Source organism: Calonectris borealis, chromosome 7, assembly GCF_964195595.1.
Source record: "Calonectris borealis chromosome 7, bCalBor7.hap1.2, whole genome shotgun sequence".
NCBI classification, from domain to species: Eukaryota; Metazoa; Chordata; class Aves; order Procellariiformes; family Procellariidae; genus Calonectris; species Calonectris borealis.
In genome coordinates, this window is record NC_134318.1 from 6,812,486 (window position 1) to 6,827,682 (window position 15,197).

Genomic DNA, 15,197 nt, shown 5'->3' on the forward strand with positions numbered 1-15,197 from the left:
CCCACCCCAGGTGCTCACTCCCGGCAGGGGGGATGCCTCGAGGCCCCTTTGTTTCAAGCCAGCATCCTTGGGGGCAAAGAAATGCTCAGGGTTTCTGTACATCAGTCAGGAGACAGTCGGGCTCCCCCGCGCTCACCTCTTCCCTCCGCTCTCCCTGCCAGGTAGTGGCCATCGACCTGGACGAGGGTCCGAACGGGCAGGTGACATACCGCATGCAGGTGGGCATGCCCCGCATGGATTTCCTCATCAACAGCACCAGCGGGCTCGTCACCTCCACCACCGTGCTGGACAGGGAGAGGATCGCCCAGTACTACCTGCGGGTGGTGGCCAACGACGCCGGCGTGCCCTCCAAGAGCTCCACCAGCACCCTGACCGTCAAAGGTGGGTGCACCAAGACCCCTCCAAGCCCTGCCCAGCTGCAGAGCCCTCTCCAGTCCCAAATAGATGGGTGACAAGGACACCTCACCCGAGGAGATGTGGTTTATATAGGCGACACACTGAGGAGTCTGCTGGATATATGACCTGACCCTTACGTCTGTTCTGGCGTACGACAGCACATAGGGAGAGCAGCCCATCGCGCTGCCGTCCCCGCAGGCTTCGCGTCTTGCCCTGTGTGGTGTCAGCATAGCGCAGAGATGGGGAAAATACGGTGTTTCTGGCAGGGCCCCCAAATTCTGTATCATTTTTCCTCCATTCCCTCATCCCCAGTGTTTCTTTTTCTTTTGGCCTTGCCTTTTGCTTCAGCATGTGATTTGCATCAGCTGCGTGTCTGGTCAGCCCATGTAATTCCAGTTTCAGAGCTGGACCCTTCTTATGTGGCCTGTCTTTAATTTAATGCATTTCTATTTACTGGCTCCGCACGAGCCTAGTGCTGAGGATAAGCATCATCTGGAAATAAACTGACCCTGGATTCTCCTCAGGCCTGGGTTTAGAAAAAGAAGTCTCTGGTCCCGTAACTCCAGAGCCCTCTGCCATACACCAGGAAATACTGAGCTTATGTTTAAGCCCCAGATTTTCCTCTGAAAGGGGATGGAAATGAGTTTGGTGCAAACAGTAACTTTAATCACAGTTACCTAAGGTGTCTTTGGGCGTGAGGGGGGTGAGCTGTGTGTGTCGGAGGCAACCAAATACAGCCTGCAGCCACGGGGACCGGTGCTTGCAGGGGGGCTGCAGGCACCTCCACCACACAGCATTCCCAGGGATGCTCAGAGCCGCAGGCAGGTGATTTTGGGAGCCCGGCGGACGTCAGCCGGGCATCTGCAGGAGGGGCAGCCCTGGGGGACACTCAGCTCTGCTCCCCCTTTCAGTTCTGGACGTGAACGACGAGAGCCCCACCTTCTTCCCAGCCGTCTACAACGTGTCGCTGCCCGAAAACGTGGCCCGGGATTTCAAAGTGGTCCGGCTCAACTGCACGGATGCTGACGTTGGGCTGAACGCCGAGCTCAGCTACTTCATCACAGGTATGAACCCCTTGCAAAACGCTGCAAAGGGGAGCTTTAGTTGTGGAAAAGAGCAGGCTGCCCCAGACCATGACCAGGGTGTCCTGCACATCAGCGCTTCCTCTTCCAGCCCCTCCAAACCTTGTACGGTATCGCCCTCTGCCGAACAGCCCCGCTTGGCTCCCTGCCTTGCTGACCGCTCCGCTGCTATTCCTTGTCCTGCTCGGGGTGAGCCCTTGCCCCCCCAAGCATCCCTTGCCTCTCACACCGTCGGGATGCAGCCAGGAAAAGCGTGAGGATGGGCTTAACACCGCTGCGGTGGCATTCGCGTAACGTGCATTTAGGGCTGGAAGCCTCTCTGGAGTTTTAGGGCATCTCGTGGCCCGGCGTGCAGGTGGTTTTGGGTGGGCAGGGAGTGCCTGGCTCGCACCGGAGCTGCAGCACCTGCAGCGGGAGGCCGGGGAACCCCCTGGCCACGCTTTGACTTGCAAAGTGCACACGCGGGCCCTCGAGAAGAGGGCAAAAATAGAAGTGTCACCGGCGAGTCATTTTTCTCACAATAGCAGCCCTGTGTTTCATCTCGCGGCCCCTCTGGCTTCCCCCACAAGAGAAAAGGTGTGTGCTGTCCCACAGGTACCGCAGGCCACATGCAAAGTGACCCCAGTTTGCTTCCGAAGCATTCAGGAAATGATCTGGCATTTGTATGATTCAGCTTTTCCTATAACCATCGCTCCTTGCCTGCGCTGTGAGGCAGGCACGGCGTTTGATGTGGCGGAGAGAAGGTGTTCAGCCCGCTTTTGCTGCAGAGCAGCTTTGCCTAGGATGAGATACGAGCTTGCCCTACCCTTGCCTTGCTCAAAACCGTGTAGAATGCAGCCCTTCAGGAGGGCAGGAGGATTTCCACGCTTGCGATTTGCACAGCCGGGTTGACCCCGTGCCCAGGCTGCAGCATCCCCTGCGGCGTGGGCTCTGCTCCCTGCATCCAGACAACTGGTAACCTGGTCCTTGTCCTTTGCTGCAGGTGGGAACCAGGATGGCAAATTCAGTGTCGGCTTCAGGGATGGGGTGGTCAGGACAGTCGTGAGTCTGGACAGGGAGACCGTGGCATCGTACACACTGATCCTGGAGGCCATCGGTAAGGATTTCCCACTGTTCTTGTGGGACCGCTGCCGTGTGGGCACGCAGGGTGGCTGCGCAGGTGCCGAGCTGCCTTGGAAGCGTGGCAGAGAGACAGCAACCTTTGAGGTGCTCTGTAAACCAGAGCCTGTGTTTGGTGTTAGCATTTCACAGGCCACGTGCATTAATATGTCCCGGTTCCACCGTGACTTTTGCAGAGAGTAAACTCACCCCTCGGGCTCATCCAGCTCCAGGGCTTTCCCTTTCCCCCAAGGAAAGCAAGACCCCCATTCCCGAGAGGCTCTGAGCTGTCCGGGGGAGATCTCCACCCAGAAATGCCAGTGCCACAGCATCGTTCCCCTAATGCCATGCCAGCCCTTGGCTCAGTGGCTGCCGATTAATCCAGAGCCACCTGGCACGGGCAGTGGGCCTGCGTGCCAAACGCATCTTGGCCGTCATCCCCAGAGCTTTATAATGATGTGCCTGTTTACAGAAGACTTGGACGTCCCTTTTGAAAGGAGAAGCCTGCTTAGAAATCTTGAGGGCACGGCATTGCAGGTGCCACGGGGTCTGCAGCAGGGATGCTGCACCGGCTGGGCACGCAGGACTGGGTCCCAGGTGGTAAAGGGTCCGTTCTGCCCCTCGGACAGGTATCAGACTGCCTGTCTTTTCCCGGTCACCAGATCCCACGGGCTCCAGCGGGGTGGGTTTAGTGCCCACTTGCATCAGGCATGTTGGAAAAACCAAACACAGCCTATGCTCCCCATTGCCTTATCCTTTGTGGAAAAGCAAGAGCCGCGCTGCCATGTCCTTACCTGCTGAACATCAACCGGTCCTGGTGCTCTTTGGCTGTCAGCTGAGCTGGGTCTACAGAAAACTCATCGGGGCTTTGGCTTTTCATCGGGGCCAGCTGCAGCCGACCGGACCCGCACCGCTTCCCTGCAGCGGCCGAGGTGCAGGCTGGCTCCAGGGGTGCTGCTGTGCAGACCCCTGCCCATCTTCAGCCCCCAAATCCCTGACCTCCAGCAGCCCCTTCCAGCATACATCACCCTCTTAGTCTATGGACTTGCAAACCCTCTTTAATGACCAGTTGCGTTTCCAGCCTCGCTGGGCAGTGGCTCCATGGCAGAGCTTGGGGGCGGTTTGGCTTTTCCTTCCTCTTTCAGAATAGGCAGAAAAAAAACCCCGTCGTTCAGTGTGGGATTTGGAAGCTGCAGAAAAGACAGAGGCTTTTAGTTTAGAAATTTTGGTCCTGTTATTTTCAGCAGCCGAGGGCTGAGCACCACTTGTGCAAGGAGGAGATGGAGGTGACCGAACCTCCCCTCGCCTTTCTCTCCCATACAGACAACGGCCCCACCGGGAACCGGCGCACCGGGACTGCCACCGTGTACGTGACCGTCCTGGACGTCAATGACAACCGACCCATCTTCCTTCAGAGCAGCTACGAAGTCAGCGTCCCCGAGGACATCCCGGCTGCCAGCAGCATAGTGCAGGCAGGTGGCTGTCTCCCACCAGGGCCCCTGGGTGGGCGAAGGGGGTCCCCTGCTCTCTGGGCCCTGGCACCGCGGCTGTGAGCTGCTGGAAGCCCAGGGAGGATATTTTCTCTCCCCATCGGTGGTCTGTTCCTCCAGGCCAGGGCAAGATGTCTTCTTGCTCGTACGCTCCCCTGCTCCTTCGCTAACCCAGGCTGTGAGCACCGGGGAGAAGACAGCAAAGCGCAAGGGAAAAATAAGAAATTCACCCCGTTTCTGCAGGGGGTGAGAGGAGCAAACCCAAGCGCTGTGCTGGCGAGGCCCCTTTGCCCGGCTGCATCCCCGCTTTCTCCCTCCTCCCAGCAGAGAAGGGACCGAGAGCAGAGATCTCAAGGGGGAGGGAGAAGTGTGCAGGCAAAGAGATGCTCTGAGAGGGGGCAAAAACGGAGGGAGAAAAGTGTTTGGACTTTGCTTTCATTTTTGTTCCTCTTGGAGGGCGCGGTGGGCAGAGCTGAATGGCTCAGTGAGCGCCGAATGAATGCGGGCATTCACTCGGCCTCCGAGGGCTTCCAGCATCCCTTCAAACCCAGGGCTCTTCTGGAGCGGGTACCAAAGGCTCTTTGCAGAGGGCCCTGGGAAGGCTCCTCCTGCCTTGAATACCTCTCCCGGCGCGGGGAAAGGGGCAGCTTTGTCCCTGGCTCTCGCGGGCAGGGTGAGTCACCGGGAGAGAAGAAAGGAGCCTTTTGCCTCTTGCAACAAAGGTTTGTTGGGAGCCGTGCTCGGGGTGGCCGGTCCCCAAGCGCGAGCCCTGCGGCTCCTCGTCACCTGTTGTGCCACGGCGCGGTGTATGTGATGCCCGTAGCACCGCGCCTGTCTCCGGGGTCAGGAATCCGCCTGTAATCCCTGCACCCAGGGCTGGAGGCGTGCAGGGGGGCTCCGCAGGCGGAGAGGACTCCCAAAACTGAGCCGTTTTTGTGAATTGAAAGACTGTGAATGGAGGAAGCCCGAGTCTGACATCAAAGTCCCTTTTCTTAGAGCGCAATTCCCAAAAGAAGGAGATGCCCTTGGCAGTCTGTGGCAGAGCAGAAGGGTTACCTGGGGGAAGTTTGTTTTCCGCAGAACAAAATCGGAGGGAACTGGAAATGGGCAATCACCTGGGTTTAGTTTAATTTACACCTTTAAAAGTGAACCATGTGTACTGAATGTCTCCCCCTTCAAATACATCCCCACATCCCTATGGCAACAAGAAAGTTTTGGAAGGTTTCCCCATCCCCTTTTGCAGACGCTGCCCTCGTTAGCCCCCATCCAGCCCTGATCAGCGGATCGACCTGACTTTAAACAGCCGGGGGCTCAGAGCCGTTTTGCTGCTCATTTTAACCCAGCTTATTTAGCACGTTTAGAGCCACGCGAGCAGCTGAACGGCTGCGGGTCGGAAAGCCAGGCAGCCCAGGGCAGGCGGAGAGCGGGAATGTCCCAGGCAGACCAGAGAGGTCCTGACGCAGAGGGTCAGAAACCTCCTGCACCCCGAGAGGGTCAGAAACCACGTGAAACCCAGAGGGATGGGGTTCGGTGCTCGCCGCGGGGCCTCGCCGGGCGCAGAGACTTCACCAAAGGGGTGAACTCGATGGCTGAATGTAGCGTGAGCTGCAGGCCTGGAAGAATTAAACCACTTTTTCTTTTTCCTACTGAGTCCTTTAAGCACTTCAGATTACCTGCTGGCTGTTGTACCCTTTCCCAGCAGAAATGAGCGGCTCAGCCTTGCGTGGTGGCTTTCCAGGCTGGCAGCGCCTGCGAGCCTCAAAAGACCTCTTTAATGCATTTATAGACATGTTTACCTGCTCCCGCTGCTCGTTTATTGAAGCAGGTTTCCAGCAGACAGCTGTAGCACGCATCCTTCCAAGCATCAGCCGCAGCAACCCACGGCTCATTGCATGGGGAGCGGGGGGACAGGGACCCCGGGCAGCACGCAGGGGGCACGAGCCTTCCTCCACCTGCTCAGGAGCACATCTCAGGGGGGCAATCTCAGCTTTTTGTGGAGCACGTTCACCCCGGGATGCCTCTCTTCAAGGTGATATTTGTTAGGCAGCCAGGTTGCTCTGCCCTCGCCCAGGCTGTTTGTTCAGGTGCCTCGCAACTTGCACAATGTTTTCCAAAAGAAATTAAGCAGCAATATTTTTTTGGACTACCGGGTGATAGCTGCGTGTGGGCGTAGTTCGGATGCCTCCACCTTTCCTGCCAGGAAACAGTAACCTGGAAAGCGTTCAGGAACCTGAAATAGCAAAATCTCCTGTCGCCTTGCAAAGCCGCTGCCTGGAAATGAGCTGCTTAAAGGGGCTCTGCCGGGGTGCCCAGGATACCAGGGGCTGCTTGAGGAGGGAACTGAGCCTGAACCAAAAGCTTGGGAAAGAATAGCGGTGCGGGGTGAGTTAGTTCCCGCAGAGCAGGATCACATTTTGGTGGACTCCACGATGTCCCAGTCCTGCCTGGCGGGGGAGCTCCTGGGGCAGGCGAGCTGGCTCTGGGACACCGGCCGACTCCTCCTGAAGGTGTTGATGGAGCATCGCAGGGAGCCCAGCCGCTTCCAGAGCCTCAGCTGGGGCTCACTGGTATCCGCCGGGTGATGGGGCATGCACTCGCGGGGCCCGGAGCGGGACTGGTCCGGCGCCGCCGGCTTGCAGAGGGTGACAAAGATGAGGAAGGTCGCCAGGAGGAGGAAGATGCAGACGAGCGCGATGATGACAGCCAGCGGGTCTGCCTTCTCGGGGGATGCGGTAATGGGTGGGACCAGCTCGGTGGTTGAAACCAGAAGCCCAAGGAAAGGTGGGGTGGGAGAGGTCCCGTTGCCAGCATCCTCTGTGCTCATCTTCCCTGCAGTGCACAAGATGACACAGAGAAGCGACACAGGTGATTACCACCTGGAAGCTGGACAGACAGCCACCCTCTGTCCAACCTGATGGATTTTTGGCTTGCTTTCATGTCCAAGTTCCTCCCAGCCATGTTTTCTGTGACAGAGGGTGACAGGAGTCTGCCTGCTTTGCCAGCAGGCAAAGCACAGAGGTAGGATTTATGTCTGCAAAGGACTGCCCTGAACTGAAGTGCAAAACCGTCCGGCAAAGAAATCCAGCACAGGTAGTACCACGTACACGCGGTACCACGGCCCCAGTGACGACACCTGTAGGCAACACGCACACAGGTCGCAGGAAGCTTTCCTGGGAGCGATGTATAACCGCACACTAGAGAAGGTCCAAAATCCTCCCCCCAAGCTGCTGGGGTGGGTGGTTCTTTGCTATTCCCCCGAAAAGTGGTTTTGCTGAATTGACTGTCATCTGGGATTTTTTGATTATTCCCTCTCCCCCAAAGAAAATGGATAATTGGTTGAACCTCCGCCCAGATAATTCCCTGTTGAGCTGCAGTATTGCACTAGCGTTGTCTTTTTCTTTTTGCAGGGGCGAAGTCTATCGCCCTCACCCTGCTTGTGCCGAAAATCCACTTGGGTTAGGCGTTCTTCTGACCTGGTTTCAGGTTCAGACATGTCGCGGGTTTCTCAGCTAGATCTGAAAGAGTGATGCAAACCAGCTTCCCAAAGCCTCATCGGTAAGAGCTCTTACCGAGCACCTGATGGCGAGTGTCCTCTCCTTTCCCCACCGGCTCAGATCCCCCCCAAACTCGCATCCCCAGAGCAGTTTGCCCCCATCGTTTTGCCCCCGAGCACCCTCCTGCGCCTGGTCCTGGTCCCAGACAGGCTGTGCCCAGCTCGGAGACGAGGACTGGGGAAATATTGCTGTGCCAACCCTCTGCAACGCGACAGCTTGGCTTGGCCCTTCCTGCTCTAGCCTGTATGCTGGAGGTAAAGCTTCATTACACTGACTTTCCTACAAAGATGTGGGAGTTAGAAGAGTGATGGAGAGCTGTTAGACTGGTCTGTGGCTGGGCAATCTCCTGGCAAGTGTGCATTTGGATTGAGCCAACTTAAAATTAACAACTTAAGGGGGAGAAGGCAGGGCTGCAGGGACTGCCAGGGTCTCTGGGTCTGCTCTTGCAGCCACCATCCCAAAGCCACGCAGGTTTGCGTAAGCAGCAGCCAGACATTCACTGGTAAAACATTCAAAAAAGGGGAGAGGACACTTCAGCAACGTCTTTAATCGCTAATTGGAAACTATGAGACGCCCCGGCGGAGATGAGGCCAGTGGCAAGCGAGGTGCTGCGTCAGAAGAGACAAGCATCTCGCCATCCAAATTACGCAGGAGGAAACAACCTCAAGCAAACACTGAGAGAACTGCAAGGCCGAGCGCTCAGAGGTTAAGGAGTCCTTGAACTCGGGTTGTCCGTGCCCCAGCCGTACCCTCCGTGCGGGTGCATGCTTACGTAGGTGAGCTCCCAGCGCTGGTTTGCCAGGACCCTGCCTGGTCCCAGAGGGGACAGATGGCTCCTGCAGGATCCATGCACATCCCCTTGCAGGTAACGAGCTGAGGTACGGCGGGAATAAGGTCAGAGGTTTCCACTAGAGTTGGGTGCTGGCTTTGAGGCACTTGGGAGATGTGATTTGTTTCTGGAATACTTTGCATCGCGTGGGTGTGGGCATTCAAAGCTGTGATGCTGGTGAGCTCAGGGCAAGGGCTGTATCAGCCTGGTGAGAGCTCAGAGGCTCTGGGGAGACGTGGCTGCATCCGTGGGTCAGAGCCAGGTCTGCGCTCAGCACTGGGAAACGCAAACATAAACGGATCGACATCTGAGAAAACCCTAACTTGGGTGAATCCCCGTGCCTATTGCAAGGCTCAGGGGCCAGGGCTCTCCTCCCCTGCTCCAAAGTGATGTTTTCACCTCTCTTTGCCCCAGAAGTGTTTCTTTATCATGCAGCCTCTCCTTGCCTGGCTCAGCCCCTTCCCCTCCAGCTCTGGGAGCAGAGCAGCCCCTGGCAGCCATCCCAAGGTCCCCCCTGCCCCGGAGGCAGGCTGCTCCGATGCCCTGCCCGGGGCCGGGGCAGGAAAACCAGCAGGCAGGGCTGCTGCTTACCGCGCACACCAAAGGCAGCCTGAATCGAGGTTACCACGGCTACCTTAATTCTGGCATTTCTAACTGCACGTGGTTTGGCTTGGTGACCTTATATTGGTCGTTAAGAGCGAGCTGGGAGGCGTGGGTAATTTCTTCGAGCTGTTTTTTTTGCTCTGTTGGTGGTGGCTGTAGGGTTTTTCTTTTAAAGCCAGTTGACTGTGTCCCCTAGAAACCCGTCAGGAGGGATCACACCGATGTTTTCCCAGGCTTTTCCAGCTCTCTTCTCCTCTCACTTCCCATCTGTCCTCTCCTCAGGCACAGCTCAGCTGCCAGAGCTGTGGATTCAGGGAAGGTCCGGGCTGCCCCTCGCCCGATCAGTAAGTCCTTCCAGAAACGGAGCCACTAAAAATCTGGGAAATCTTTGCAGAGTACATGTGAGCCGTGACTGTTTTTAGGGCCAATAAGTTTTCAACATATTAACGTGGACAAAGGGGATTCCCCCTCACCTCCTCCCTGAGACAGAGCTACAGCCGTTTTAGCAGAATTTCAGCAAAAAGCAACCAAAATTGGGATCTTATCAGCAGAAAGGTCAGGGCATGGTAAGAGCAGCACTCCCTGTGCCCTGGCCATGGCACGCACGGGGACGAGGGCTTCCCTCCCGCGGCGTGGGAGCTCGGTGCCTTTCCTGAATGGCAGGTCCATGGCAATGGACCAGTTTGTACCCACCGGCCAAGCTGCTGCCTGCATCCCTGTTAGCAGCATCGTCCCTTCCCAGCATCGCTGTCCCACCACGCCACGCGATGTGCAGTCCGGCTGGCTTAATAACAGCTTTGCCCAGCCTGGCAATGCCCCCCCAGAGGGGTCATCCCTGGCTGATCAGCTCTAACATGAGACGTCCCCACGAGTGCTCAGGACCCAGCACTGGGCATGAGGCAGGCGAGGATCAGAGGGAAAGAAGAGAAATTGCAAAAAGCAAAATGCTCCTGAGGAAGGGGGAAAGGCAGAAGAAGTTATTCTTGTGCGTGAGCAGAAGAGAGTATTATTCTGCCCAGCACCGGGCACTGCCTGCCTGGCCTGCCGCAGCTGGTTAGTTTGGCAGGAGTTTTTCCATATGCTCTCCCTCCCTTTTCTCAAACCCCTGCAAAGAAAAGGCTGTTTTCAGGCACTTCTGTGCCTGTAATACAGCTCAGATGCAAAGCAGCTCTCTTTCCCCTCCCCGTCTTGCTTAGCGACGCTTTCCTGGAGCTCCCCAGCTTCTCCCAATGCACTAAGTCTTTCCACTCGCTTGCAGGAGGAGGTAATGCTGGAGGGTACCAAACACCCAGCTTAGCAAACCTAAATAGTCGGGTACCGAAAGCGATGGCATGCTGTACCCCATCACCCAGGCTGTTAAGCAGCAGCGCTGCATCCGCAGGAGTTTCCCCTTCTCCCATCACCGGGACAGGCAAAGCAACACGACGGGGAAGGGAGGAGGGATGCCTGACTTCAAACCCCCCCCAAACTTCGCATCTCCCCTCCCCACCCCGTTTGCAGCCCCTGCCCCAGGCGGCTGCAGGGCCAAGGGCAGCAGCGCTGCAGCCGGGGATGGTGGCACGTCCCTGGCCTGCCTCGCTCGCCCCTCGGGGTTAGCCCGAGTGGCTGGCGGTGGGTTTGCCGCGGGGGTTTGGGCTCCCTACCTCTCACCGGCCGACCGAGCCCGGGCTTTGCCTCCCGCACGCCTGCCTTGCCGCCTCTCCCACCGTGCTCTGCCGGCTGCCAGCCCCCTCCTCCCTTTTGGAGGGCAAGGGAGGGTGGGAGAGAGATGGCAGCCGGGCTGGGGACAGCCCGAGCGTGCAAAGCCAAGGGGGCCCCTGAGCCCCCTCCCGGGTTTTGCCAGCGCGGCGGTGCCCCGGGGCTGTGCCCCGCTGGGGCGAGGGGTCAAGACCCCTGGGACGTGTTTCCCAGGGCTTTGCCCCTGCGAGAAGGCTGAATGGTACGGTCGTGGGCTGAGCCCCCCGCTCCGGGGAGAGGGCGGCGGGCTGCCCTCCGCACGCCTGCTCCCCCTTTTCCCAGCAACTCTGCGCCAAGCCGCCTGCTTTTTTCCATCCTTTTATTCCCCCGCTTTCCTCCTCCTTTTCTGACCCCTTTCCAGTAGCTGGGGGTGTTTGAAAGGTGGCCTGCAAAAGGCTGGCACTGCCTGCAGCTCGCTCGCTCTAGCAGGGGGATAAAGCAGGCTGGAGGCACTGGCACTCGGCTGCACAAGGTGCTTTGCACCTGCAGCAGAAAGAGCTTTTCTCCCACCAGTTGCACTCAAGTTAAATTGTTTTCCGAAATTTGGGACAGTCTGTCAAAGTACCTCATCTCCTCTGGGAGCTCAGTGGGTCAAACCAGCAGCAGCCGAGCTTTTTCTCGGCGGGAGGCTGTGCCACGGCAGTGGCAGGAACATGCGTTGGTTTAATGCAAACTACTTCTTTTTTAATAAAAACCAAATGCCTGGGCTGACCCATTTCACCTGGTTTATGTGCTGGAGCTGCCTGCAGCAATCGGGTGAGCTGGGAAAAAGGTGGCTAAGGGGGTGTTTGGAGGGTGCTGTTTGCTGCTCCCATCCAGTGCTTACCATGTTGAAAAGCTTCCCGTTTGCTCACCTTGAAATGCATTTTCCCGAGTACAGCAGGGCAGGGAACGGCACAAAAAGCTGCAAAGATTTGTCTGCCATCCCTTAGGCTTCCCTCCCACCGCTGCCGCCCCGGCACTGTGTTTTGGCTGATGGCATAGCTTTTCCCGGGAGGGAACCGGTGCGTGCGGCAGGCTGGTCTCGCCGTGCCAAGGCAGCCGGTCTGCCTGGGCATCGCTCGCCTGCTGGGTCCATCCATCACATGGGAGAGGAGACAGCCCAGCTCCTGCCCAGAAATGGCCTCGGGGAGCCCCGAGGGTGGAAGAACTGGTGTGGGAGGAAGAGCTTTCTGCTGTGAAACGAAGGTGCTGGGTCCATGGTGAAACACGGAGCAAGGCACAGGGTTGTGTCCAGCTGTAAGCAAGACGTGAGCCAGTCTGGGACAGAGGAAAGCAGCATGCATGGCACACGGGTGGGAAATGCAGATAGTTTGCAAGCGCAGGGTCAGCATTTTCAAAGATTTGTGCTGACATGGGCCGGTTTGGTGGAAGGGAACAAGAGCAGTTCAAGGCATCTCAAAATCGCATTTTGCAAGAGCATCTCTGACTCCTGCAAGTGTTGTGTGGGGCTGTGGGTGAAAGCCAGCCCAGGGCTTTAAAGCTGAGCCCCTGTAAATGGCCTCACTGTTCTCGCTGCACGTGCGTCCTTTGCAGCAACTCCTCCTCTTTTCAGTGCAAGTCTGGGCGCAAACCCCCACCTGCCTGGGAAAGGAAACCCCTGGGTAATATTTGTAGGCAGAAGATGTGGCAGAAGATGCCTTTCCCGGGGAGCAGCCGGAGAATAAAGGCTAAGGCATCCCCCACGTCCTCGCCTCGGTGATTTGCAAGCAGCCACCACTGCGGTCGTGGTTTAGATGCTTTGTGGGAAGCGGTTTCTGCAGAGGGGAGATGCAGCGGCTCGATGCCAGCCGGGGAAGAAGCCTAGGGCCCGCTGTGCCTCGCCGGGTCCCGCTTCCCAGCTGCCGGGGCCGGCAGGCTGCCGGCTGGGGTTTGCGGGGAAAGCACTGCAGTGTTGTTCAGCGACACCAGAGGGGCCCCGTGTCTTCGGTTTCCCCGGGGTGGATGGCTTATTCGGTACGTGCGCCGACCGTGCAGTGCATCACGGCTGAGGGGTGCTCCCACCCTCTGCTCGGGGTCTTGTGAGGACTCAGACCAGCGTCCAGACCACCAGCGTGCACTAGGCTGGTTGCGTTCATGTTTCCTTCAGTATTTTTTGCGTATGCTGCTGCTTGGGTGACTTGCCAATAGCTTGCAGTGAGAGGGCAAATCCACGCAGCTCTCAGAGCCAATAGACCCGGGTGGGTGCTTGTGTGCTGGCCGAGAGGTGGGCCATTCCTTTGACACGGCGCGTGATATACCCCGATGCCGTGGGCTGGGTGCCCACCAGGCGCGGGAGCAGCTCTCCCTGCCCGGCCCGGGCCAGCTCTGCGGGCAGCGAGGCTCCGTCCCCAGCGGCATCTCCACCGGGGTGAACATTGGCGTGCAGGGCAGGACCGATGCAGGCACCCGCAGATTTCATGGCATGGTCCTCAGTCTCAGCTCCCACCCCGAGCCCGTCCAACAGCTAACCCGGCAGCCGAGGGCTCCCAAGCCCGACATCCCTGCTGTCCGGTGACGAGGGGAGGGTAACTTATTGTGCTTTGCAGTTGGTAAGCTCCCTGGCTCAGGTGGAGGAGCAGGATGTCCAGCCTCGGGCAGGGTGGGAGGACTTGTCATGGTCTGGAAATCTCTGCTCGTCACCTTCACTCCTTCTCTTTTCTCGCGAAGGTGAAAGCCACAGACGCGGATGAAGGCGTTAACGGGAGAGTGTGGTACAGGATTGTCAAGGGTAAGTCCAGGGGCCCCTTCGTGCATTGGTGCGTTTGCACCGGCCGCACACACAGCCTTGTTGCGCTCTCCATCCTTTTGCACTTTGCAGCCCACAGAAACATTTCCCCCACCCCTGAGCAAAGCTTCAGCATTAGGGTTGCTTGCCAGGGGATGATTTGCCGTTGATGGACACCTAGATGCCATAGCCCCTGGCTTGACCAGGGCCAAACCCTGCTGAACTGAGCCTGACGTAGCTGAAGGTGACGGGGACTTGGGTTTTGCTCAATAATCTGCCTCGGAGGCAGCCCCCCCCGGGGAAGGCTCGGTGCGTCGCCAGGACTGATGCAGCGATGGTGGGCAGCATCCATCTCGCTTTCCCCCCCCCCTCCAGGAAACGAGCAGAACAACTTCCGCATCAATCCCAGCACCGGGCTGGTGATGCGAGGCGTGCGGCACCTGGACAGGGAGCAAAACTCCTCTCACGTCCTGGAGGTGGAAGCCTACAACACGGAGCAGGGACCCATGAGGAGCTCCGTGCGGGTAAGGAGCTTGCGGCCGCCGAGGGGTGGGCAGCAGGGCTGGGTGGCGGAAGAGTTCATGCAAAATATTTGGGATGCTTCATCAGAGGGCAGTCATTTCCAGCCCTCGCAGGCGTGCAGGAAGTTTGAGAGATCTGGCATGGAAATGCTGACGGAAAGTCTCCGGGGGCTGCCCGTGGGTGGAGAAGAGCTTGTTGGGGTTTTTTTGTTGTTTTTTTCTTTTTTCCTGTGACATTTCGGTGCGAGGAGACTGCTAAATGGCACGGCAGTCGCTGTCGGAGGGAGTCCCGCTCGCCCGGCTCTGCTGCTGGGAGGAAGAGCTGAGCCTCAGCCCGTTGGAAACCGTGTCTCCTGGCCAGGCATCCATTTAAATAAGCCAGGACCTAGTGGCAATAATCTTTAGCAGCTTCACCAGCTTCCCACGGTTCCCACAAACCCAGCCCTCTGGTTCTATCTATTTTTAGACCCGCTGAGTTCATGGTGGGCGCTGGCCGAGCGCGACGTGCCCACAGCACCAGCAGCAGGCAGAAAACCAGGAGGAGAAAGGATGTTCCCTGGGGAAAGGGGAGAAAATGCAGGTCGACCCGCTGACCTTTGAGCAAAATTTCCCACCGAGTCGTCAGCGTTTCTACATCGCAGGGTCTCTAACTGCAAGGTTTCTAGCAGGGGATCCCAAAGCACGGAGGAATTAATACACAGGCTGTACCTCCCTCTGGCCAGGGAAGGACTGAGTCACTCCGACCACTGGGCTTGTTTGAATCTGTGATGTTAAACCGTGTGTGTTCACTCTCCACCACGTGGTGTTTGTAGCAGAGAGAACAACGTTCCTCCTGCGCTGCAGACGAGTGCCGTGAAGGATGTGTTTATTTCCCCTCGCAAGTGTAAGCAGCTGCCGAGGGTTTACGAGCCTGCCCGGCTGACCCGTGGTTTCTCTGGGGCCTTTCGCAGGTGATCATCTACGTGGAAGATGTTAACGATGAGGTGCCGGTGTTCACCCAGCGGCAGTACAACCGCCTGGGGCTGCGGGAGACGGCGGGGATAGGGACTTCGGTGGCGGTGGTCCGGGCCACCGACCGAGACACAGGTAGGAAGCTGGGGGTGAGCTTGCAGAAACGTCCAGTTTGGAGGGAAAGCGGTGAAATCAGGCATTGCATGGATCCTGGCTTGGCTGGGCTGAA

At 57.9% G+C, this 15,197-nt stretch overlaps 2 protein-coding genes across 2 annotated transcripts in view; one reads left to right on the plus strand and one right to left on the minus strand.

The window, feature by feature from the left end:
* CDH23 (cadherin related 23) overlaps positions 1-15,197 on the plus strand; it is a 198,617-nt gene that overhangs the window by 158,416 nt on the left and 25,004 nt on the right. Inside the window, exons 25-31 of the mRNA XM_075155376.1 lie at positions 162-381; positions 1,308-1,460; positions 2,461-2,574; positions 3,900-4,048; positions 13,439-13,499; positions 13,872-14,020; positions 14,968-15,103. Of these exons, the coding sequence (XP_075011477.1) occupies positions 162-381; positions 1,308-1,460; positions 2,461-2,574; positions 3,900-4,048; positions 13,439-13,499; positions 13,872-14,020; positions 14,968-15,103 (982 nt within the window). The remainder of the gene's footprint in view (positions 1-161; positions 382-1,307; positions 1,461-2,460; positions 2,575-3,899; positions 4,049-13,438; positions 13,500-13,871; positions 14,021-14,967; positions 15,104-15,197) is intronic.
* Positions 3,619-10,760, minus strand: C7H10orf105 (chromosome 7 C10orf105 homolog). The gene is made up of 2 exons (XM_075154161.1): positions 10,696-10,760; positions 3,619-6,895 (listed from the first exon to the last, which is right to left on the minus strand). Exon 2 carries the CDS (start codon positions 6,888-6,890, stop codon positions 6,474-6,476), a length of 417 nt encoding a protein of 138 aa, XP_075010262.1. The 5' UTR covers positions 6,891-6,895; positions 10,696-10,760; the 3' UTR covers positions 3,619-6,473.

Coding starts and splice junctions, on each gene's coding strand:
- C7H10orf105 (XM_075154161.1), bottom strand. CDS start 6,890: ATGAGCACAGAGGATGCTGGCAACGGGACCTCTCCCACCCCACCTTTC.